Here is a 26,366-nt window from a genome sequence, read left to right as displayed (position 1 = left end):
AGTGCATATTCCATGTCCCCATGCAAGGATGAAATGAGATAATTTAGGTAAAACACCTATCCCATTGCCTGGCTCTTAATAAATACTCGTTAAGTACTAGTTCTTCACCATTTTTCATTAAGAAGCTCATATAATTTTAGTTCAACTCAGTAAACATTTGTTGCATGTGAATATATGAAGCATCCTTCACTGCGTGCTGAGAATACAGAAATAAGTAGGAGACAGTTCCTTCCTTTATAGAGTAGATATGTAAGTTTACTGAGATCCAAGACTGGACTCTATGGCGATAAAGTGCCTGAATACGCTTTATTTACAAATTGAACTCACAGTAATTATCTATCAAAGATAAACCATCTTCATGGCTCATAGTGGGGAGGAAGAGGGTATCAGTGAATGGTTCCTATTTTCGTAAAAGGAAAATATTGTTTTAGAAATAAATATTCCTCTATTTACCTTCTTTGCTACCACAAATTTACATATTCCTTACCCTGTGTCCTCAAAACGTGAATGTGTGAAAACAGTGCTCTGTGTTAGCTGCTTTTGGCACCTAATGCTACATTTCATAATGAAACATTGCTTCAATCTTATAATAGCAGGGAAGTTCATTTTCACCTGGAGGGAAACCCTTGCTTTGGTTCAGTGCCTTTCTTTTATGTTCCATTCTGGAAAAACATACTCCAAGCCTGCATTGGGTCAGACCTTTCAGAATGGAAGAGTGGGGAAAGGAGATCAGCACACGGTTTACAAACTAGAAATCTGCTTGGCAAAGGAGTTGCTGAAGACCGTGGCGTAGAAGCTGCAGAGAAAGTACCTTTATGATTGATTTGCATTCAAGTCAGACTGACTGCCGTGTGGTCATTTTTCTAACCCGTAACTGCTCACACTGCAGCAGTCTGCTATCTGCAGGGTGTCTGAATTATAGCAGTCTATGCCCGTGTTCCCTCCTATACAAATTACTTACACTGGTTTCTTTTTCCATGCAAATTCATCAGTTTTACAGCCCTTCGAAGCCACAGTCAGGAAACTCTGGCCGAGAGCACAAATTGATAAAATGAGTTAATTTTACTATACTTACTTTTTTCTTTCTAAGAGCCCTCTCTCATAAGCAGTGTTCAGGAAGCATATTACGGTAAAAGGAAGATAACAAAGGAGTTGAATTTTCTTGCCACAAATTACTTTCCAAGTTAATTCCCTTTAACGATGATTCCAGATTTGCTTGAGTTTTCATAGCATTGTGCGTTTACAACTGTGCCTTTGATAAAAAGAAGAACAAGTATTTTCCCATGTTCACTCCTTTTGTGCCAGTGGCATGGACTTTCTTACAAGATCTGTGCCGCTAGAATGCAAAACAACACTAAATTGTGCTGGGCCCATAGAACTGTGTGCTGTTGTTGGACTTTTTTCCCCGCCCCAGTCTTAAAGTACAAGTTCCCAAAGTCTCAGTGAGTACATTAGAGTACGTAATCTAGAGAGAAATAAACCTCTCTTTTTTTTTTCAATAGTTATTTTACAAGTTGGAAATCCAGTACTAAATCCTGATAGTCTTTTTGGGGGGATACCTATTAGCCAATATTCCATCTTCTTTAGTTGCCATGCAAATTTGAGGAAAGACCAGCTATGACTGTTAATCTTTAAAATGTAAATAAACCCCACGAGGGCAAGGGTTTTTATATATCTTGTCCACTGATGGATCTCAAGCATCTGGAGCAGAGCCTGGCATATTAAAAGTGCTCCATAAATATTTGGTGAATTCAACTGAATGGAGCCTCTCAGAGAAGATGTGCCATTAGCCATAGGCTGGCCGCACTAGTCATTTAGTTAATGCTTCCCGCTGATTCCCACTGAACAAGTTGTGAACTCAGTACACTGTTATCTCCCAGGCAGAGTAGCTTGAAATTTTGGATAGAGTTTTTTTTTTCCATCATCTTCTCTTTCCAGCAATGCAAGCCTGAGCAGATTGTCTCTGGTGGATGGCAGAAGTTCAATAACCACAACCTTATCCAACTACTAATGTGTACAGAAGAGCAGGTCATTAAGAGGGTTGGCTACTAAAGTAACCCCTTTCTTCCAATAGCCCACATTACTGTAATGATTCCTTAATAGCAAACCGTTTATTAAGAAATGACACAAAGACTACATTCTACTCCTGACAGGAAAGAAGGGCAGGGGGAGGGGGATGAATGACTTAGGAATAACATCTTAAGAGACAATTCCCCAACGTTAACCTATGGAGGAAAACTCCTTGGTGGAACAAAATCCACAAATACTTCAGGCTGGAGTAATCGCAGCGCCACTTCAGAGAGTTGAGAAGCCAGTTCTCACTATTTATGTGTATTTACAGATTTCTAAGTGTCATTTTGCGCTGCTTAAAGTTTGGGAGAGGGGGTGCAAATGGAGGGGGAGGGTAGTTATTTACTCTTCTTAATTCAAAGTATATTTACTGATCATCAGCTGTTTGGGAACAGAAAAGAGGCTGTGGGATCTGTAGGATTAAAGGCCATCTGGTATAAGGCCTCTGACTTCATGACCTAGGAAAGTTACTAAACCTCCTCGTGCCTCAGTCCTTCCTAGTGGTGTTGCAAGGATTAAATAGGATGAGGTGCTTAAAGCTCTTAGCCCAGTGTCTGCCCAAAAGTGATGCTTAGTAAATGTTAGTCCTTGTTGTTGTGATGCTGATAGCTGTAGCAGTGATGGGTGGTGCTGGTGGTAGTGGTGATGAATTTTCACTTTTATCATAATGAATATTAGGATTATGAGGTCCAAAGAGTTTAAGTGACTTAACCAAGTTCTGCACGTGGTTATTGGCAGAGCTGGACTCTAAACAATCTCTCCCAGGCCCTGACCAGCACTTTTTCTATGCCTTGGGATGTCTATCTTTACAGAGCTCAAATTGCACTCAATCTACTTGGGTAGAAAATCTTATGTATGAGTTAATTAAAGAATGATGAAGCCTATGGTCAAAAATCAGGTTTCACAATATACAGAGCAGACAGGAAATGTTGTAGCTGGTCCAATCCTTCCTTGACATCCCCACGTTTGATTGGCAGTGGCTATAATCTCTGCACCACACCAGCAGGCAGTTAGTCATTAGCTTCAGAAGCCCAGCATGACATCCTGGACAGACACCTGACAAATCATTTAACCCCCTCTCGACAACTTATTTCCCTAATTTGCAAAAAGGACGTAATACCATCGTTAGCTAAGAAGCACATTTTGTTATATACATCTTTTCGATATTTTATATTTATTAGAATAATATAATCATTTGCTCGTTTATGCCCTTCCATAGTGTATAATTAGAAACATGTCTTTTATACCTGTTTACTATCCAGAAAGAGGTGACAGATACCAATTGTGAAAATTCTATTTTCTTCCTTGACAGTGTAGTTTAGGTCTCCATTCCCTTTCGCCGGGACTCCCAAACCAACCTACCAACTGACTTCCCCACCTCCGGAGTCTTGGTCCCCTTATGCGCATTCTGTATGCTGTCGTTATATTAACATTCCTCAGATTCAACAATTATTTTATCACCCCGCTACTCAGAAAATGTCATGGTTTCCACAGATCACCCACTTACCTCCTACCTCCAAACTTAGGTACGTACTCTTTTGCTTAGAAACCCTCTCCTATCTCCTTCTGGGCCTCTTTAAATCCCAACGATCCTTGAAGGCTCAGCTTAAGCACCCACCCTTCCTGGAGTTAACCCTTTTTCTGATCCCACAAGCCAGTGGGATCTATTACTCCTTTGAACTTTCCTAACACATTCTTTTCATTTTCCCTATGAGATTTAACACATTCAGCCTTGCATTAGATATTCAGGTATTATTTTATTATTCTGCTAGGTTGTAAACCCTGTGGGGACAGAGATACTACATACCCTTTTATCATCTCAAGTTTAAGGCCAATATTGTACATGAAAGTCAGGGTGGTGCAGCAGGAAAAGCACAGGTTTCGAGATCAGACATCCTTGAATTTTAATCCTGGCTCTCTCTCTTTCTTGCCTTTCTGTGATCCAGGACAAGTGATTTAACCTCACTCCAGGGCTTAGTTCTCCTCATCTAGAAAATGCACCTTTCCTGAAAAGATTGTTTTGAGGCTTAAGTTAGATATAATAAAGTGCTGCTCAAAACATGGACCCCAGGTACTCAGAAAAGCCTGCTGAAAGTACACCTTTTGAGTTCTTGGTTACTTGTCAAGGCTCTTCCTGTTCTTCAGATTAGAAGCGCTGAGAATACCCAACCCACTGCAAGGATACTTTGACTGTGACCTCTACCCTCAGATATAAGGCTTTCTCTTTGGCTGTCACAGTATCACTGAATCAGAATCCATGGCAATAAGCTGACATTCATGCCAAACATACGTACAGACAGCACCGGGTGATGTTTCCTTACAAGACTCTTTTCAAGAAGGCAGAATTTGGATGCTCTTTTTTAGATTACAGCTACAGTGTACTAAGTGGATCACAGGAAGTAAATATACAGGCAAGTTAAGGAACATTTCCGTGGGCTTAATGATTTTTTTATTCTCTCTGAGAAGTAGACACACCACATGCACGCATGTAGTTTTCTTCCTTCACCTGTTCTGGCTCCCTTGACATTGTAAAAATATAAGCAAGGTAAAAGATATTTTCCAGGGTAGAACATGATAGAGTGTTAAATGGAAGAGCAGCTGGATACTCACCAATAGGTGGAGGGCCTCAGACTTCTCTCAGTGGCGTCAAGTCCATCTCACTCACATTTTGCTCTGTCTTTCCTTCCAAGAGGGGGGGAGTGGGGTCATGCCGTTTCCACGGCGCTCCATCCGGCGGAACCCTCAACCCCATCTTTAAACTTGTGAAGAAAATCTAAATCCAGACCCATGACACTGATTAGCCTTATCCTCTGTTTTAGTTAACGAGAGATGCCAATCTCTAAGCTCCATGAAGGCACAAACATTAAGCACCTATTGTATGCCATGTTGCTAAGAGGGATATTGGGTGGTCCATGCCCATATTAGAGCAATCCCCTCCCCACCTCCTGGCCTATTTCAGACATAAAATATTATGAACTCAAAGGGGAGATTATGTAAATAAATTTAATATAAAAAGCAAATTTGGGAACGACTAGCAAAATTATTAATTAGAACTCCCTTTACACTTATTATCAAGCCTAACCATTTATTTTTGAAGTAAAGGCCTTCCTCCATAGAGCCTGTCATTGAGAAATGTGTCTGAATTTCAGAAAGTATATGTGAATTTCAGAACTTTCTGTTTCTTAGCAGTGACTATTTTTATATAACGATAGTTGCAATTAAGGTTTAGCCATTGCTATTAATCAAACAACTAAATGTTTATTTTAGAAATTGCTGTGTCCTCTCATGCCTTTTCTTGATTCCATAGTTTTATTATGGCTTCACAATTCACCCAGTTTCCCAAGCAGCGGTTCTGGGAATTATCCCATACTGCTCCTTTTCCATTATTACCACACTCAAGAAGTCAATATATTTTCTCAATTCTAACTCCTAAACAGCTGTCACCAGGCTCCTTTCTATCCCTTGAATTTAGACCACACCCCCATCTTCTCTTATTTAAATGAACTCCACTGGGCTCCACGGTTTTACTGATTATATTCTTTGACTGCCACCCCTCCCCACTCCAAGCTTACCCTCCTGACAGGTGGTGTGTCTAGCTTATAAGTGCAAATTTGATGACAACATTCCTATACTGTGTTGGTTCTCCTTTGACTAACAATCAATTCCATTTGACCAATGCTTACTGACTGCCTCCTGGTGTCAGGGATTGTATTAGATACTAGCAATATAAACCCAAAAGTCCCCAATGATAGTGGAGTGTGATAAGTCCTTTAATAGCTTATAAACTTGGGAATCGACTGAACTCAAATTCAGAAACATGAATTTACCTACCTACATGAATTTACCTACCTACCTACATGAATTACCTACCTACATGAATTTACCTACCTACCTACATGAAAATACCTACCTACCTACATGAATTTACCTACCTACATGAATTTACCTACCTACATGAATTACCTACCTACATGAATTTACCTACCTACATGAATTTACCTACCCTTCATGACCTGACCTTAAATCTCCCCTCTTTTCCCCATGTATTATATACTACATCATATCAAGTTATCAGAAATCCAATCACATTTTATGTTCTCTTACCTTTATAAATGCTGTTCCCTCTGCCTAGAATGCCTCCATTCCTCTCAGTTGGGTAAATCCTACTTGTCCTTTTAACATTCTTCCCAGGCATCACATTTACTGAGGCCCTTTTACTCCCTTGAACCTCTTAGCCCTCAGCTGGGTTACATACCCACTTCTGTGCAGGCATATCAATTTAGGAATAACTCTAGCAAAGGACTTATCAGACTGTATTGAAACTAATCTGTCAGCCTCACTCTCTAGAGCTGTTTCAGGGTAGGGACCATGTCATTGATTTAAGTGCCTTCCTTACCCAGCACAATTCTTAGCAATAGCAGACTCTCAGTAATCATTTGCTGAAAGAATGAAAGTCCCTGGTTCATGATTTTCCTAATTATCCTTTCTTCTTATGGATATGAGCCTCTATTTAATTTATTTATATATCCACTTCTATGGGCTTAAAACTCTCAAACTAATGCCTCAATACAGAAATATATGCATCTATTGCTCCCACCTTGTGTAATCTTTCAAAAGAACAGATTATTTGCACTTATATAGTTACATCACTGATTTTACACAGAATTGTTTTCCAAGATTGATAGATGTTATTTATTCATTTGAAAATATTTATTAAGCTACTCCTGTAAACAGGATATCCAGTACATAAAAAAGTACAGAGAATCACATCTCCCACAAGGGTCAGCTCTGAAAATCATGTGTTGTCAAAGTTATTTTTAACAATCCCTTAAATCAGAGGTCGGCAAATTCTTCTATATAAATATTTTCTGCTGTGTGAACCATATGGTCTCTGTCACAGCTACTTGTCTCTGCTGTTGTAGTGTGGAAACAGAGACAGTATGTAAATGAAGGGGTGTGGCTATTCCAGTACAACTTTATCCACAAAAATTATGGCTCAGGGACCATAGTTTGAGGACCCTGCCTTACATGAGAAGGTGGGACAAATAGTAAAGTAAAGATGTATGCAGGGTGCTGAGGTGATTCGGAGTAAGGAGAAATCACACATTTCTCAGGGCAAGAAATTGGGAATGGGTGGCCTAGAAAGATGAATTTGCAGTTCAGAACGAATTCCAAAATACAGATGAGTGGAAGCTATCACGATCAGACAAAGTTAGAAAAGCCCAGGGAGTATTTTGTCTGGTCATTCAAGAAAAGTTTCAGACCAAAACGTGGAGGTATTTTTGTTACAAGCATCCAGGAATGTTGCAACCTTGGTGACAATTTACCATTACAAAAAGAGAAAAGATGAAAGGTATGTTATAAAAAAAATATGTCCTTCCGATGTAGATGATTTTTATTGTCAATATTCTTTTAAGGTCCGAGTTCATTACTGATTGTTTTTGATGATCTTACCATATAAATTCAAAAATAAAATGTGTTAAATGCGACACTGAAATATGCTCTCATTGGTCTTGTATTTACAGAACTTACCCGATATTTCTTTCTTTCTTTCTTTTTTTTAATTCTAGCACCAATAGCTGCAGGAACTGGCCCAAATTTTTCTCTCTCAGATTTAGAAAGTTCTTCATACTACAGCATGAGTCCGGGAGCCATGAGGAGGTCTTTACCCAGCACATCCTCTACCAGGTAATTTGATTGATGGCTCATAAAGAGGTCATAATTCATAGTTACATACCTTGATTTTAACTCTGGGCCTGCTAGACACTTAGCAGTGTGTCTGTAGTAGTAGAAGATACTAGAAATGGGTTCAGCCCCAATGGATTTTCAGTCTCACTGGGGAGAGAAAGCAAATGCATATGCAGCATGCATATATGTGTATACACGCAGACACACACACACACAAGTCAGTGAAAAACTGTGTGGCATAGGCTGAAAATAGTTAAAGACAGCTTTATCCAAAAAGAGTGACTTGTGCTCAGCTATAAACTGTAAGCATTGTTCGGGGTTGGTGAGATGGAAAGTAAAGGAATGGTGTTCTGGGTGGGGTGAAGACACGAGCAAAGGCATGGAGGAAGGATGGATGATGAACATAGCAGGTTCCCAGGAAATTAAGGACAAGGCTTGACTAGGGAAAAGGGGGTGTGTTTTGGCTTGTTTGGCAGAAAGCTGACGCTGGTGACGTCAGTCCCAGTCTCCATGCCCACAACAGACATTACAGATCAGTCCCAGCTCTTTTCCTACTGAGCCCTGACAGGTCTCAAAATCCAGTCTACTCGAGTTGCCCTGTGAGAGGCAACCTATTTGATATCCTGGTGCGAGAATGTAAAAGCAAATGCAGTCCCCCAGCAGTGTGAGGCCAGATCATAAACACTGTTACACCGGGAGACCTTTAAAAGAGCAAAGCTAAAAGAACATAACCAGATAACAATTCTGGGGTTCTTGATCCCCTTGACGTCACAAAGCCAAAATCAAAATGAAGCATTTTGCAAGATCCTGTTGTCTCTAGATAACCTGTACCAGAGGGAAAGGGATTAGGCATTAAACCCACAGTATTCTTTTACAAATTGGCTTTAGCACTAGACTGTGACAACAAAGAAAAGAATGGTGCAGAACAATCTTTAATGTTTGTGTGCTTCACAGAAAAACGTTTGACAAAGGTATATTCCTCCTAAAGCAAGTACCAGAGTTTTAGGATTTAAAACAATGGCCAGATGATAGAAATTTCCCATGGTAGAGATTCATTCTTACCTTGACTTTACATATTTAACCATCATTACTTTTAAAAAAAAATCAGCTTAGTCATTACCAGTACCTTGAAGACAGTTAAAGAAACAGTTATTCCTTAAATATAACCACCAGATTCTACCATCATCTTTCTTGCTGTTTAAATGTCCCCCTCAGTTCACTGGGGTATCTGCTCTTCAGGGAAAAAAAAGTCTCCAATCCGAAAAAAACACTTAAAATAAAAGAATGGGATTGTGAACACATTTGGATGTTAATACATTTTGAGGATTTTGAATGTTTGCTGATGGAAGAGACATTGGGTGTAACTACACTCAGTGAACATGAAAGAGCTTTGCAAATACTTGTGGTCAGTGATTAATTTAAAAGTTGATGGGCTATTTGTTTTTCATATGTGTGCTGCGTATGTACCGTGGACATCCCAAATATCCTTTCAACTTCTCCAGCTGTTTTGTTGCCTTTTGTTGTGATTCTCTGTGTGGAAACCTGGTTACTAATGTTGTTTAAAAGGCTAGTGTCATTCCTATAATCTGCAAATAACTAACCCTGATAAGGTGCTAATTATAAACAGCATCAGTAGTTAATAACTTGGTAATATGTTTGTTTTGCTCACATTAGGCTCTCCTAAGATGATTCTTTTAAAATTATTCTTTAACTATATAGACTCAGCAGAATTATCTGTGTACAGGTGAGAAAATGTGCCCAGAAGAATGCCCCAGATTTACATATAGAAAAGTTCATCAACCAATCAATATTTGTTCATGCTGTGCCACTATTAATTGGTCACCTGCTCTGTGGCAGGCACTGTATTAGGTGCTTTACATCCCTGATATGAGTTAATCTTCACAGTAATTTTACAATATAGACAGTGTTGCCATTTAACAGTGGGTCAGCCTAGAGCTCAGAGAAGTTAAGTAACTTGCCCAAGGTGACAGACCAAGTAAATGGCAGAGTCTACATTCAAACTCAGGTCTATTGGAAATTTAAAACCATGCTCTTTTCACACTGAATCCTCTTAGGAATGAGGCTCACTCTTTTAGTAAGGAACAATAGAATGGGAAGCCCCCAGAAAGGAATATCCAGCATCTCTACTTTTCCTGAACATTTACTATTTTGAATTATTATTATCATCTTTGAGTTATGTACAGGTCCTGCTTCCCCATCTGGACTGTAAATCCCTTAGAGAACAGTGTCTAAGTCTTCTAAATCAGCAACAAACATTTATTAGGTCCCAAGGATATTGCCCTAGGCACTGTGGATGTAAAGTCAAGTACAGGAGCTTTGCAATCTCGAGGTGGAGACTAACAAATGAATGGAGATTGTCAGTTCAGGGCACTAGGAACACTCAGGAAAGATGTGTTTTGCTGTTTTGTGGGGACAGGGTAAAGCTTCTAGGCTTTGTACGTAGTAGGAATTAAGCAAATATTTGGAATGAAGGTAGTAGTCTTACCTTAATTTCGAGGTAGAATTGATAGGAACAGAACAAATTCCACACACAAGAGAGACTGCTTGGAGGAGTATTTATCCTCTCTCTTATATAGAGATCTTACTGGTCCTTTCCAGTGTTCCTCAAGTGTTTCTGGGAGAGTAGAATCAGTGTGTTAGAAAGTTAAGAGCAAGAAACCAAACTTAATGACTGATTCATTTCTAAATTTAAAAAAACTAAAGAAGACTGATAAGCATTAACTGTAGGTTCTGTACCCCTTCAGAGTAAACATCTGCAAAATCATAGAAGGGTAGTGTAAAAATTGGGATAGTATATACTTTTTTGATCCCAAAGAACTTCATCAAGATAAATCAACTGTCAAGTTTGTGAAGTCAGTAAACTTTGTCTTGGAAGCCCTCCACTCATCCTTCCTGGCACTTCTAATTTCCTTCCCTCCTGCATCCTGTTCTCTCCTCCAACCTGTGTCTCCACTTCCAAACATTTATCCTGTATCAACCCTTGACAGTCCTTGCTTTCAAACTAAAGGGTCAGCTAATATCTACAGATTCTTTCTCCTTTAGGATTTAATAACTACATGAGTATTATTTGCGTTTTATTAGAGGACACCAAGGAAATCAAAAGCTTTAGAAACTCAGGAAAGTATTAATAATGGGAGAATGACGGGCAGTGAAGTTGGCCTTTTGGGTGGGATCTCACTGAGTCATGACACTTGGGCGAATCCTTGTCACAAGTACTCATATGACTGTTTCTAAATCTGTAGCCAAAAAATAAATGAATAAATAAATAAATAAATAAATCTGTAGCCCAATTCAGCAGTTTTTGAGCATCTGTTATTAGTCAGATACTGTGATAGGCACTAGAGATTAAAAAAAACAGCCTAAAAACAAAAAACCTGATAGTCTCCTTCCCCACAGATCTCACAGTTTTATCAGAATATGCATGTCTTACCTTTTATTTGCCAAGGAACATAAGGAAAATATTTATTTTGGTTCCAATTTGTATTCTTCCAACTTCCAAAATTATTTCAAGCGGCTTTCAATTTAAAAACACAACAGATAGTATTAAATATAGAGAGGACAGAAACCATATGGAAAGATAGGAGAGATTATTATATCAGGAACGTGAACCCAGATAATTCTGCCTTGCGTTTAGCCCTGAAATTCCTGGTTGCCAAGGCAAGAAGGGGAAACACTAGGTTATATAATGTACATTTTCTAATAAAAGGAAACAGTAGAAATTCATTTTAAGAGACCATATTTTTTCTGGTTTTATGTATTAGGAGGAATTTTTGTGTGTATATCCTTTTATAAATGACTTCTATTAGATGCAGTTTTACATAAAATACAGAAAAGTTCTTTGAGTGGCTCTTTTGCATTGAACTTCAAGGAAAGCCAAGCAAAGAACATTAAATAAGCTATTAAAGGGTCTTCCTTTGGGTACTAAGCTAGCATGCTACAGATAGGTTGCTTTCCCGTGGTCTGGCTTTAATGAAAATAGAACTTAAAGACTAAGAATCCTGGAATGCCAAATTTAATAACTAGAAATTTGTGCCTTGAACTGGGCCCTCTGCATTTTTTTACTCAGGTTGCTGCAGTAGCCTCTTAACTCTCTCTCTGGGGAAGGTTCCATCCCCTTCTTTTCCCTTTGCTTTTCAGAAGCCATCATCTGTGCAACTACCAGAGTGACCTTTCTAACAGATGACTCTGATGTCACTCCCTGTTTAGACTTTTTCAGGGAGTCTCCATTTCTTATAGGATAAAGTCCAGACATACAATATCTTCTATAACCCCTATACCCTTCTTTTGCTCCGCCCCTCCTGCTACTTCAGCCATAGCAAACACCTGCCAATTCTCTGCACGTGTCACACTCCGCTCATGGTGTTGTTAGTGCCTGATAGGCACCTCCCTCCTGGAGTGATGTTCAAAATAGCAGATAACCTGTGTGACTCAAGCATACCGGTTAGGACAGACCTGCCCTGCCACAGTGTGAAGTCCTGGAATGCCCCCCTGATGTGCCAGACCTTAACCCTTTAGGTTTGGGATCATGAGTCTTTTCTGGCACAAAGATGAGATGACAAGGTTGGGGGAAATGTATGGGGCATGGGACAATGGCACTTTGCCAACTGGTAAAGAAGCATTTCAGTATTTTAAAATCCAGAATGGCCGCCTGAGGGGTGCATCAGTTGAATAACAGCCTGTCTCTGCCCTGTCCTTCTTTCTGCCCCATCTCCTGACACTCTCTTACAGACATTTCAGGAACTATCTACTATGGGAAGCCTTTCCCGACCTTCCCTGTGTATCACTTTTCCTTCCTCCTTCAAAGAACCCACTGTAACCTCTGTGTGGTTCCATCATCATACCTGTATTTCTCTTTGCACAATTTTGTTTACCTCTCTGTCTTCATCCATGAGATTTTAAACCCCATGGAGATGGGTTATGTCTGATTTATTTCAATATAGCAACATTTAGCACAGCACCTGGCATGCAGGAGGTGCACAGTAAGTGTTTGATGAATGAACACATATTAAAAATTCTGTACCCTGACACAGGAGGAAGAGATTTCCCAACAAGCACTTGCACCAGGTATGAAATCTACCAATTCTGGTATGTTAGTGACATAATCAGTTAACACAATGAGAACAACATTAGCAACATGTAGCATTTCACTACCTTTTGACTCCTGAAGTCTCAAATTGGGAGGAAAAGAAATTCAGTCCTTTAACTGGTAGAAAATAGAATATATTCTGGAAAGTCCCAACCATACCTATGCAAAACTAAAAAATCCCCACCCTGATGGCATAGAATTTTATTTTGGTAATTTTGTTGTAGAGAAAGCGCATAAAAGTCACTGGGTCACTCTTTTTTCCATGTCCCTTATCCACACAAGGAAGTGTACTCCTTCCTTCTATTTTTATCTTGTTTGTTCACTGTTTTATCTCTAGTGCCTAGATCAGTACCTGGCCTGCTGTCCCTGTGCAATAAGTATTTTTTAAATGAACAGATCTAAATGGAAGATGAGAAAACATGGCAAAAAACCAAACAGCAATCTGAGCTTTTCTTCAAGGGTCATGCGCCCTGATTTTTCTCCTTTCTGGGGTGCCAGAAGGGATTGAATTGATGTCTAGGGACATTGCTGACGGCTACGCCCCAGCCACTGCTCTAGGAGATGCAAATGTGAGCTTAACTACTGACTCTTCCAGGTGGAGACAGGAGCCGGTGCCAGCCACCCGTTCCTCAAAGGAAAAAGGAGCCAGAGGTGGGGGGCAGCAGAAACTCGAGTGACAATAAAAATCAAACCCAGACACTTGGAACAACACAGACCCAAGACTTTGTTCCACATCCAGTGACTCACTAAACTGAACAGGAGCCTAAAGAGAGCCCATGAACTACACTGAGTTGCCCAACTGCTTCCTCCCTTGGCTTTCTTTCCACCAGAGGTGCCATGTCCAGGAGAAAGGTGCTTTGGATGACTTTTAAACATGTACCCGTTTTGTTATTTCAGCTCCACAAAGCGCCTCAAGTCTGTGGAGGATGAAATGGACAGTCCTGGTGAAGAGCCATTTTACACAGGCCAAGGGCGCTCCCCGGGGAGCGGAAGTCAGTCCAGCGGGTGGCATGAAGTGGAGCCAGGTAAGCGGTCTGGGCAGTGGGCTTGCAGCCGCCCCTGTAAAATCCAAGATACGTAGGAGCCCACGCCAGGCAAAAAGGGAACGCGGCAAGCTCAGAGCAGTGGACTTTTTCCACGTGAACACGTGTTTGTACCTGACTGCTGCTTTTATGAAAGGGTGGTAGTGCAAGGATGCCATTTAACTGAGATGAAAGACTGAGAATGGTGTGTAGGGTGTTCTACTCTTACATCTTTTCACCTACACTGCAATCCAGCGTTCCATTTGCCTTTGCTTTCATTTTATACTAATTGCCTTTTGGGTCTGGTTTTATCTTTTAATAGTCAAAATAAAAATCTATCAACTTTTTCAACTGCGTTGATAACATTAGAAAGGTAGAATGGTTTCCCTGTGTGATAGCTTGTACTTGGATCTTTATAAAATGAGGAGACTTTTAAATATGTTTTCCTGTTACTGGATTTCGTCATGATTCTTTTTCTATTTAGAAGGAACAGCTATCTTTATGTCCCTCTTTCGTGGACTAAGCAAATGATGACCGCTAGTTTAACCTCCTGGGGTAGTTTAGTCTTGGCTCTGGAGTCTTGAGTAATGTGACTAATTCTGATAGCAGAAGCTTTTTGAAACTTTTCTCAGTGTCTAACCTCCACATGGGCAAGGGGAAATCTTCTCCAGTGGCTTCCTCGATATGCAAAGTCAAATGCCGTAGAGAATAGAGTGGGCTTTGGAAAAAGACAGGCAGAGTATAATCCTGACTCCAGCTCCTGCTGGCTGTGTGATTATGGGCAAATTACCTAACCTGTCTGAAACTAATTGTCCCCATTTTTATAATCTGTCAATAATAATAGCTATGTCAGTGCTCTTGAGAATTAAATGAGGTAATATACATAACCTGTCTATGAATCACACCTAGCACAGTAAGTTTGAAAAAATTTCCCCAACCCGTGCCTCAGAGTAATTCCCTGCAAAAACAGACAAGCGCCAAGAAAATCTCTGAACCCCTTTATCTTCAGATCTTAACTCTTTTCCCTCCTCTCTAACATATCAAAAGAGAATCCTCAGAGGGTGTGACTATAAAGGAAATAGCACAAGGGAGATTTGGGGGATGATGGAACTGTTCTGTATCCTGTTTGTGGTGGTGATGGACAGGAATCTATACATGTGTTAACATTCATAGAAAAGTATGCCTTCCACTCCTGAACCCCCAGGCAGTTTTGCTATATGATAATTAAAAACAAAACAAAACCTCAGGGCCCACTGTCTAAGTCCTTTATCTTGTTCACTTTACTAAAATGCAAAAATCTCACTTTGCCTTACTTCTACCTAATCTTTTCACCCAGCTCATTCATTCATTCACTCACACCTTCACTGGGAACTTTTCTCATGATGAGGAACTATGCCTGGTTCTGGGAACTCAAGGATGAATGGGAAGGCTATGGCTCCTGCTTTCAAGGAATTCACAGTGGGGGTGGGGAAGAGACACATAAGAAGATCTTTAGATCTTGGAGATCTTTAGAGATTGGTTCAATCTTTAGAGATTGGTTCAAGATGGCAGAGTAGAAGAACGTGCGCTCACTCCCTCTTGTGAGAGCACCAGATTCACAACTAACTGCTGAACAATCATGAACAGGAAGACACTGGAACTCACCAAAAAAGATACCCCACGTTCAAAGACAAAGGAGAAGCTGCAGTGAGATGGTCGGAGGGGCGCAATCACAATAAAATCAAATCCCATAACTGCTGGGTGGGTGACTCACAAACTGGAGAACAATTATGCCACAGAAGTCCACCCACTGGAGTGAAGGTTCTGAGCCCCACGTAAGGCTTCCCAACCTGGGGGTCTGGCAATGGGAGAAAGAATTCCCAGAGAATCAGATTTTGAAGACTAGCGGGATTTGACTGCAGGACTTTGACAGGACTGGGGGAAACAGAGACTCCACTCTTGGAGGGCACACACAAAGTAGTGTGGCATCAGGACCCAGGGAGAAGGAGCAGTGACCCCACAGGAGACTGAACCAGACCTACCTGCTAATGTTGGAGGGTCTCCTGATGCAGAGGCGGGGGGTGGAGGTGGCTCAATGTGGGGACAAGGACACTGGCAGCAGAAGTTCTGGGAAATACTCCTTGGCGTGAGCCCTCACAGAGTCTATCATTAGCCCCACCAAAGAGCCCAGGTAGGCTCCAGTGTTGGGTTGCCTCAGGCCAAACAACCAACAAGGAGGGAACCCAGCCCCACCCATCAACAGTCAAGTGGATTAAAGTTTTACTGAGCTCTGCCCACCAGACAACACCCAGCTCTACCCACCACCAGCTCCTCCCATCAGGAAGCTTGCACAAGCCTCTTAGCTAGCCTCATCCATCAGAGGGCAGACAGCAGAAGCAAGAAGAACTACAGTCCTGCAGCCTGTGGAACAAAAACCACATTCACAGAAAGACAGACAAAATGAAAAGGGAGAGAGCTATGTACCAGATAACGGAACAAGATAAAACTCCAGAAAAACAATTAAATGAAGTGGAGATAGGCAACCTTCCAGAAAGAGAATTCAGAATAATGATAGTGAAGGTGATCCAGGACCTTGGAAAAAGAATGAAAGCAAAGATCGAGAAGATGCAAGAAATGTTTAACAAAGACGTAGAAGAATTAAGGAACAAACACCTAGAAGAATTAAAGAACAAACAAACAGAGATGAACAATACAATAACTGAAATGAAAAATACACTGGAAGGAATCAATAGAATAACTGAGGCAGAAGAAAGGATAAGTGACGTGAAAGACAGAATGGTGAAATTCACTGCCGCAGAACAGAATAAAGAAAAAAGAGTGAAAAGAAGTGAACACAGCCGAAGAGACCTCTGGGAAAACATTAAACACACCAACATTTGCATTATAGGGGTCCCAAAAGAAGAGAGAGAGAAAGGACCCGAGAAAATATTTGAAGAGATTATCACTGAAAATTCCCTAACATGGGAAAGGAAATAGCCACCCAAGTCCAGGAAGCACAGAGAGTCCCAGGCAGGATAAACCCAAGGAGAAACATGCCGAGACGTGTAGTAATCAAACTGACAAAAATTAAAGACAAAGAAAAATTATTAAAAGCAACAAGGAGAAAATGACAAATAACATAGAAGGGAACTCCCATAAGGTTAACAGCTGATTTCTCAGCAGAAACTCTGCAAACCAGAAGGGAGTGGCACCATATATTTAAAGTCATGAAAGGGAAGAACCTACAACCAAGATTACTCTACCCGGCAAGGATCTCATTCAGATTTGACAGAGAAATCAAAAGCTTTACAGACAAGCAAAAGCTAAGAGAATTCAGCACCACCAAACCAGCTGTATAACAAATGCTAAAGGAACTTCTCTAAGTGGAAAACACAAGAGAAGAAAAGGATCTACAAAAACAAATTCAAAACAATTAAGAAAATGGTAATAGGAACATACATATCGATAATTACCTTAAATGTGAATGGATTAAATGCTCCAACAAAAAGACACATGCTCACTGAATGGATACAAAAACAAGACCCATATATATGCTGTCTACAAGAGACCCACTTCAGACCTAGGGACACATACAGACTGAAAGTGAGGGGATGGAAAAAGATACTCCATGCAAATGGAAATCAAAAGAAAGCTGAAGTAGCAATACTCATAGCAGGTAAAATAGATTTAAAATAAAGAATGTTACAAGAGACAAGGAAGGACGCTACATAATGATCAAGGGATCAATCCAAGAAGAAGATATAACAATTATAAATATATATGCACCCAACATAGGAGCACCTCAATATATAAGGCAAATGCTAACAGCTATAACAGAGGAAATCGACAGTAACACAATAATAGTGGGGGACTTTAACACCTCACTTACGCCAATGGGCAGATCATTGAGACAGAAAATTAATAAGCAAACAAAAGCTTTAAATGACACAGTAGACAAGATAGATTTAATTGATATTTATAGGACATTCCATCCAAAAACAACAGATTACACTTTCTTCTCTAGTGCACACAGAACATTCTCCAGGATAGATCACATCTTGGGTCACAAATCAAGCCTCGGTGAATTTAAGGAAATTGAAATCATATCAAGCATCTTTTCTGCCCACAATGCTGTGAGATCAAAAATAAATTACAGGGGAAAAAATGTAACAAACACAAACACATGGAGGCTAAACACTATGTTACTAAACAACCAAGCGATCACTGAAGAAATCAAAGAGGAAATAAAAAAATACCTAGAGACAAATGACAATGAAAACACGACGATCCAAAACCTATGGGATGCAGCAAAAGCAGTTCTAAGAGGGAAGTTTATAGCAATACAAGCCTACCTCAAGAAACAAGAAAAATCTCAAATAAACAATCTAACCTTACACCTAAAGGAACTAGAGAAAAAAGAACAAACAAAACCCAAAGTTAGTAGAAGGAAAGAAATCATAAAGATCAGAGCAGAAATAAATGAAAGAGAAACAAACAAAAAAAAAACAATAGCAAAGGTCAATCAAACTAAAAGCTGGTTCTTTGAGAAGATAAACAAAATTGATAAGCCATTAGCCAGACTCATCAAGAAAAAGAGGGAGAGAACTCAAATCAGTAAAATTAGAAATGAAAAAGGAGAAGCTGCAACAGACACCACAGAAATACAAGGCATCCTAAGAGACTACTACAAGCAACTCTATGCCAATAAAATGGACAACCTGGAAGAAATGGACAAATTCTTAGAAAGTTATAACCTTCCAAGACTGAAACAGGAAGAAATAGAAAATATGAACAGACCAATCATAAGTAATGAAATTGAAACTGTGATTAAAAGTCTTCCAACAAACAAAAGTGCAGGACCGGATGGCTTCACAGGTGAATTCTATCAAACATTTAGAGTAGAGCTAACATGCATCCTTCTCAAACTCTTCCAAAAAATTGCAGAGGAAAGAAAACTCCCAAACTCATTCCATGCGGCCACCATCACCGTGATACCAAAACCAAACAAAGATACTATAAAAAAAAGTAAATTACCGACCAATATGACTGATGAATATAGATGCAAAAACTCCTAACCAAATACTAGCAAACAGAATCCAACAACACATTAAAAGGATCATACACCATGATCCAGTGGGATTTATCCCAGGGATGCAAGGGTTCTTCAATATATGCAAATCAATCAATGTGACACACCATATTAATAAATTGAAGAATAAAAACGATATGATCATCTCAATAGATGCAGAAAAAGCTTTTGACAAAATTCAACACCCATTTATGATAAAAACTCTCCAGAAAGTGGGCATAGTGGGAACCTACCTCAACATAGTAAAGGCCATATATGAGAAACCCACAGCAAACATCATTCTCAATGGTGAAAAACTGAAAGCATTTCCTCTAAGATCAGGGACAAGACAAGATGTCCACTCTCACCACTATTATTCAACATAGTTTTGGAAGTCCTAGCCACGGCAATCAGAGAAGAAAAAGTAATAAAAGGAATACAAATTGGAAAAGAAGAAGTAACACTATCACTGTTGCAGATGACATGGTACTATACATAGAGAATCCTAAAGATGCTGCCAGAAAACTACTAGAGCTAATCAATTTTTTAAAGTTGCAGGATACAAAATTAATGCACAGAAATCTCTTGCATTCCTATACACTAACAACAAAAGGTCAGAAAGAGAAATTAAGGAAACAATCCCATTCACTACTAGAAAACTACTAGAGCTAATCAATGAATTTTTTAAAGTTGCAGGATACAAAATTAATGCACAGAAATCTCTTGCATTCCTATACACTAACAACAAAAGGTCAGAAAGAGAAATTAAGGAAACAATCCCATTCACCATTGCAACAAAAAGAATAAAATACCTAGGAATAAACCTACCTAAGGAGGTAAAAGACCTGTGCTCAGAAAACTATAAGACACTGATGAAAGAAATCAAAGATGACACAAACAGAGAGAGAGATATACCATGTTATTGGATTGGAAGAATCAATATTGTGAAAATGACTATACTACCCAAAGCAATCTACAGATTCAGTGCAATCCCTATCAAATTACCAATGGCATTTTTACAGAACTAGAACAAAAAATCTTAAAATTTGTATGGCGATACAGAGGACCCCGAATAGCCAAAGCAATCTTGAGGGAAAAAAAATGGAGCTGGAGGAATCAAAATCCCTGACTTCAGACTATAGTACAAAGCTACAGTAATCAAGGCAATATGGTACTGGCACAAAAACAGAAATATAGATCAATGGAACAGGATAGAAAACCCAGAGATAAACCCACGCACATATGGTCAAGTAGTCTATGACAAAGGAGGCAAGGATATACAATGGAGAAAAGACAGTCTCTGCAGTAAGTGGTGCTGGGAAAACTGAACAGCTACATGTAAAAGAATGAAATTAGAACACTCCCTAACACCATGCACAAAAATAAACTCAAAATGGATTAAAGACCCTAATGTAAGACCAGAGACTATAAAACTCTTAGAGGAAAACATTGGAAGAACACTCTTTGACATAAATCACAGGAAGATCTTTTTTGACCCACCTCCCAGAGTAACGGAAATAAAAACAAAAATAGACAAATGGGACCTAATGAAGCTTAAAAAGCTTTTGCACAGCAAAGGAAACTATAAACAAGATGAAAAGACAACCCTCAGAATGGGAGAAAATATTTGCAAATGAATCAATGGACAAAGAATTAATCTCCAAAATCTATAAACAGCTCATGCAACTCAATATTAAAAAAACAAACAACCCAATCAAAAAATGGGCAGATGACCTAAATAGAAATTTCTCCAAAGAAGACATACAGATGGCCAAAAGGCACATGAAAAGCTGCTCAACATCATGAATTATTAGAGAAATACAGTCAAGACTACAGTGAGGGGGCTTCGCTGGTGGCACAGCTGTTAAGAATTTGCCTGCCAATGCAGGGGACACGGGTTCAAGCCCTGGTCCAGGAAGATCCCACATGCTGTGGAGCAACTAAGCCCATGCGCCACAATTACTGAGCCTGCATGCCTAGGACCTGTGCTCTGCAACAAGAGAAGCCACTGCAATGAGAAGCCCACACACTGCAACAAAGAGTAGCCCCCGCTCACCACAGCCAGAGAAACCCCGTGCACAACAACGAAGACCCAACACAGCCAAAATTTTAAAAATAAAATTAATTAATTAAAAAAAAAAGAAAACTATAGTGAGGTCTCACCTCATACCGGTTAGAATGGGCATCATCAGAAAATCTACAGACAGCAAATGCTGGAGAGGGTGTGGAGAAAAGGGAACCCTCTTGCACTGTTGGTGGGAATGTAAATTGATACAGCCACTATGGAGAACAGTATGGAGGTTCCTTAAAAAACTAAAAATAGAATTACCATATGACCCAGCAATCCCACTACTGGGCATATACCCAGAGAAAACCATAATTCAAAAAGACACATGCACCCCAATGTTCATTGCAGCAATATTTACAATAGCCAGGTCATAGAACCAACCTAAATGCCCATCGACAGATGAATGGATAAAGAAGAAGTGGTATATATATACAATGGAATATTACTCAGCCATAAAAAAGGAACGAAATTGGGTCATTTTTAGAGATGTGGATGGACCTAGAGATTGTCATACAGAGTGAAGTAAGTCAGAAAGAGAAAAACAAATATCGTATATTAACGCATATATGTGGAATCTAGAAAAATGGTATAGAAGAACCAGTTTGCAAGGCAGAAATAGAGACACAGACATAGAGAACAAACGTAGGGACACCAAGGGGGGAAAGCGGTGCGGGGGTGGTAGTGGGATGAACTGGGAGATTGGGATTGACATGTATACACTAATATGTATAAAATAGATAACTAATAAGAACCTGCTGTATTAAAGAAAAAAAAAAGTATAACCCTAGACTAACCATGAGAAGGACATCAGACAAATACTAGTTGAGACTCACTGTACAATATATTTGACCTCTACTCTGCAAACTGTCAAGGTCATCAAATATAAGGAACGTCTGACTAACTACCACAGCCGCGAGAGGCCAAAGAGGCATGACCCCAAAATGTAGTGTGCGGTGCTGGATGGGATCCTGGAACAGGAAAAGGACAGTGGGTAAAAACTGAAAAGATGGGAATCAGGTGTGAACTTACAATAATGTATCCATATTGATTCACTGATTGTAATAAACATACCATAGTAATGTAAAGTGTCTGTAGCAGGGGAAACTGGGTGTGGGTATGTGAGAACTCTGTGTACTGTCGTCACATTTTTTTCTGTAAATCTAGAGTTTTAAAAAAATAAAGTTTATTTAAAAGAAAAAAAAGAAGATCATTATGTGGTGACATGGGAGGCGCAAGGATGGGGAATTAGCCTCTGGTGCTGCCATTTTCTAAGTGTTATCAACACAGCATTCAAGGTGTGGTGGGTCTTCTACGAAGGCCACACATCAGCTTCACTCCACACTGACATTCATGCCAGTTTACTGAAAGCGACTAAGAAATACACCCAGGCCTAAATGAACATGCTGACCACCTAGGCTGCCAAATGCATCATCCGCGCGACCTCAGGATAGTGCCAATGAGAAGCTTATGTGCTATTAAAAAATTTACAGATCTAAATGTTCCTTGAACCCTTTTTAAAAGGCCAATTAAAGTCCTGGCCAGTTTACCTGCTTCTGTGAAAATCAGAATCAAAATATATAAGTTTGGGACATTGTGCTTGAGGGTCATACTGATGTGGTTTTATACAGACTGAGGTGCTTCGTTGTGTCGATGTACATGAAGCTCCTCCACCATAAGCCTGTCCTGTCAAGGTAGATTCCTTTGGGGCATATCTGGGGGCAGTGAGAGTACGGTGAATATAGAGTACCTTGACCTAGTGACTCTTTTATTCAGAGTAATTCTGTTCTTCTCTGCATGTTATGATTCAACTAACCATAAATTTTAACATGTGAATACCTATATCCTTTGTGGTCATTAAATAACTAAAATTTAATGGCTAAATCCTTTTTGGGAGGAGATATATATATATGGTAATAATACTACGTATTATACTATATGTATATAGCATATATGTACATATAATATACTGTGTATATACTATACATATATATGTGTGTATATATATATATAGAGAGAGAGAGAGAGAGAGAGAGAGAGAGAGAGGGAAAGTGTATATTTGTAGGGGGGCTCTCTAAGAAAAAAATTTATATTTTTAGAGAAATCCCCCACAATTATACTGTATTCCTGCACTGATGCCCCATTCTCTATCCCTATTTCTTTACAGAAAAATGCAGTTTCATGGTATATGTGCAGGGGGTGGGGGAGGACAGTGAATAAATTTACATTTGGCCATATTCAGCGTAGAAAGTCATAATTGAAACATGGCCTGATGGGACATTAAAACTCAGCTGAAGGATGTTGTACATGTTCGTGGTGACTTTGGTGTCATTAACTCACACCAGCCATTTTAAATGGATAATTTATGCTGCCAGATGGTCCTTTTTGGGGATTTTCCATGCAGCCCAATCCCCTTTTTGGCACAGAGGACACCCTTATGTTGTTCCCACACTGATCCGGGCCTGCATAGCTTTTCCCCAGGGGTACAGTTCATTGAGTAGGAGGCTTTTAGTGATTCACGCATGTAAATTACCTTCAGAACGTGTTTGGCAGTTATGTATATCTGAAGGCACCAGCAGCCTCGTGGTTGCCTACATTTGGGATAATTCTCTCAAGCAAGTACTAAAGGATACTTTGTTTATGCCTCAGATGTGACCCAGGAAGCAAGGCCTGTACTTATTCCTCACTCAGAGAGCTTTGCATCTTGTTTACCTGCCCTCAAATGCTTTTTCAGTGCTCCCCGGCCAAAAGAGGGCCGAAGGTTGCCAGAAGAGACAAATTTCCTGGAGCAACAGGAAGGCTTTGGAAAGTAAAACAAACCAGACATGCAGTAAATTACATGGGCTCTTTCAAATGTCTTTTGTAGTATCCTGTTCCCCATTAGTTTATCTCAGCACTTTTAGTGCACAGCTCTTATTATCTGGGAAGAGGGGCATAGGAGATTAAAGATGATGTTAGTTTAAAAACATCAGACAACCTCAAGCTGACTTTTGCTTCTCTTACAATGCTGCATTTGTTCTTTCCACTTAGTTTCGTTTCCCAGTTATCTCAAAACTGGGTTAGATTCGAAGCTTTGAAGCTAATCATGCACTGATGAAATGAGTCCTATGAAATTCTATCAAGCAAAAGTGCACATACCATCAACTCTTGTTTATCTGTACAAATGAAAAATTGCAGAGGAACTGATAATGCAAATAAATAGGAAGGAAACCAACAGGCAGGCGCCTACACTGGGTCAGACGCTGCACATGGTGCTTTCATATACATGGTAATGATTATAGTTATAAATTGTTTAAGTACCTCCTGTGTACCAGGTTTTTTGGGGTTTTTTTTAATTGCCCTAAATCATGCAAGTAGAATGAGCTTGCCTCTGTAGAGATGAAACTGAGAATTATAAAAAATTAGGTGACTTGCCCAGCGCCACAGAGATAGTAAACCTGTGGATCCTGAATCCAAATTTCAACCTAAATCTGATTTCGGAGTATAAGTTTTGTCTTCTGTACCCAGAAGACAAAATAACCTCTTTTACCCTAAACATTTATGCTTGTATTTTAAGGTCTCATGTCCTGAGCTTGTATTTAAATATAAAGCATTACAATAAAAAATTTTAAAAATTACTCATCAGAAAGACCTGAAAAATCCCCCACTTTCCTTATCCCAAACCCTTGTCATGCACCCAGGCCAGAGAAGGAATGTGGGTTTATTAAATACGCATAGGATATAATATATGAGCAAACGGTATTAACTGTTAACAAAGTGAAATATCTACCATTTTTTGCTCATAAAATCAAACAATCCTCAGCATTCAGATCTTTGTTCAAATAATACCTTATGAGAGAGGCTTCTAGTGATCTGAAATAGCTGCTGTTTCTCTTGCATCATCCTATAATTCATAACCCTGCTTGCTTTCCTTTCTTCATACCACTATCTCCTGTTATCATATGTTCTCCCTCTAGAATATACACTCTGAGCAGTGGGGCTGAGTCTGTCTTTTCCACTGCTGTACCCCCAGCGTCCGTGACAGTCTGCCACATAATAGGTACTCAATAAATGTTGATTGAGTGAATGAATGAAGCCCATAAAGCAGGGAATTTGGGTGCTTTCCATAAATCTGAAAGCAGATTTGGCCACCCGTAATTCTCTCAGAATTGATGTTTACTATATTCTCAATCTGTAGGCTGTTATTCAGTCAAATCCAATTATTAGCAAGTAGTAAGCAAAACAATTGCTAAGGCTCAACCATGGGCCCTGTTGACAAGTGGTAGTGTTAACAAATTTTATTACAAGTATCCCTCACCTTAAAGGGTATTCCTTTAAGTGAATCAAACCTTTTTTTTAAAAGATAATACTTTATTGTCTTCTAAGATAATACTTTTTAAAAAAAAAGATAATTCGTTATCACAAGCTCTATATCAAGAATCCCAATAGTGAATCTTTATAGAATGTTTTATGTAACCTTCTTGATTTATGTCTGAAAATTTTAAGATTTCCACGTGAAATTTTCTTTTATACAAGCATAAGTAACACCCATATGAGACACTATGAGATCTGTATCACGTGAGGTCTAATCTTGCTATTCAAAGTGTGGTCTGAGGCCCAGCAACATAGCATCACCTGGGAGCTTATTAGAAATACAGAATCTCAGGCTCTAGCCAGGCCCACAGAATTTTAGCAAGATCTCTGGGTGATACTTATAAATGTTAGGGATTGAAAAGCCCCGATCTAAGCTCCTCCTCTGATTGTTCCTTTATGTAGACTCTCACCACTCAATCATTGCCTTGTCTAGCGGCAACTTGAACTTTCAGTGTTGTGCTCCCCCAAGCTTTCTCCCTACTTTAAGTAGGAATGCCTTTAACACTCTTCTAGATAGATAGAAATCTAGCCTATTTTCAGACAGATCAGAGAAGATGGTACCCTCACACAGTGATTCATACCTCGGTACAAGAAAGAAACTTCTCTCTTCTGCCTCTCTCATCTTCCTCCAGTTGAAGTGCATGGAGAAGAAGAGCTGGTCATCTAATCAGTATAGTTCAAGTCGAGCCAAGTCACTGAATCTTTATTAAGTGCTGACTGTGTACAGTACAGAGTAGTTACAAGATGACCCCGTCAAGTCCCTGTCTTCAAGGGCAAACCAAATTTCCTCCATTGTCAGTCACCATCTGTAAGATGGGCACTGTTGTTTCTGCCCCATCTCTGTCGCAAAGTTACAACAATCAAATGATGAACTTGAACTTCTGTTCCAAATGCCAAAGTCCTTTGTTAAAATTAATGTTCTTTAATCATGTGAAGTATCATTAGAATTATTGAGAGAGACAAACCCTACCCAGCTCATGGTGGTTGGATTAAATGCTACTGGAGTAAAAGGAG

General features: G+C 39.5%; 1 protein-coding gene and 1 long non-coding RNA gene across 14 annotated transcripts in view; one reads left to right on the top strand and one right to left on the bottom strand.

The window, feature by feature from the left end:
• The window catches only part of NFIA (nuclear factor I A), a 373,135-nt gene that overhangs the window by 240,999 nt on the left and 105,770 nt on the right, over positions 1–26,366 (top strand). For all 13 annotated transcript variants that reach the window (XR_014235007.1, XM_082357481.1, XM_082357488.1 and 10 more), the window contains 2 exons: positions 7,641–7,758; positions 13,763–13,890. Coding sequence is in view for 12 of the 13 variants with exons in the window: in XM_082357481.1 (XP_082213607.1) it covers positions 7,641–7,758; positions 13,763–13,890 (246 nt within the window). In the remaining variant the exon portion in view is untranslated. The remainder of the gene's footprint in view (positions 1–7,640; positions 7,759–13,762; positions 13,891–26,366) is intronic.
• On the bottom strand, positions 76–7,632 carry LOC309613535. The gene is made up of 2 exons (XR_014235777.1): positions 5,989–7,632; positions 76–5,919 (listed from the first exon to the last, which is right to left on the bottom strand). It is a non-coding gene; the product is annotated as an uncharacterized lncRNA (long non-coding RNA).

Source organism: Balaenoptera borealis (genome assembly GCF_965194805.1).
Source record: "Balaenoptera borealis genome assembly, chromosome: 1".
Lineage (NCBI taxonomy): Eukaryota > Metazoa > Chordata > Mammalia > Artiodactyla > Balaenopteridae > Balaenoptera > Balaenoptera borealis.
The sequence above is the reverse complement of the archived record's forward strand: the minus strand, read 5'-3'. Positions and strand labels throughout refer to the sequence as shown.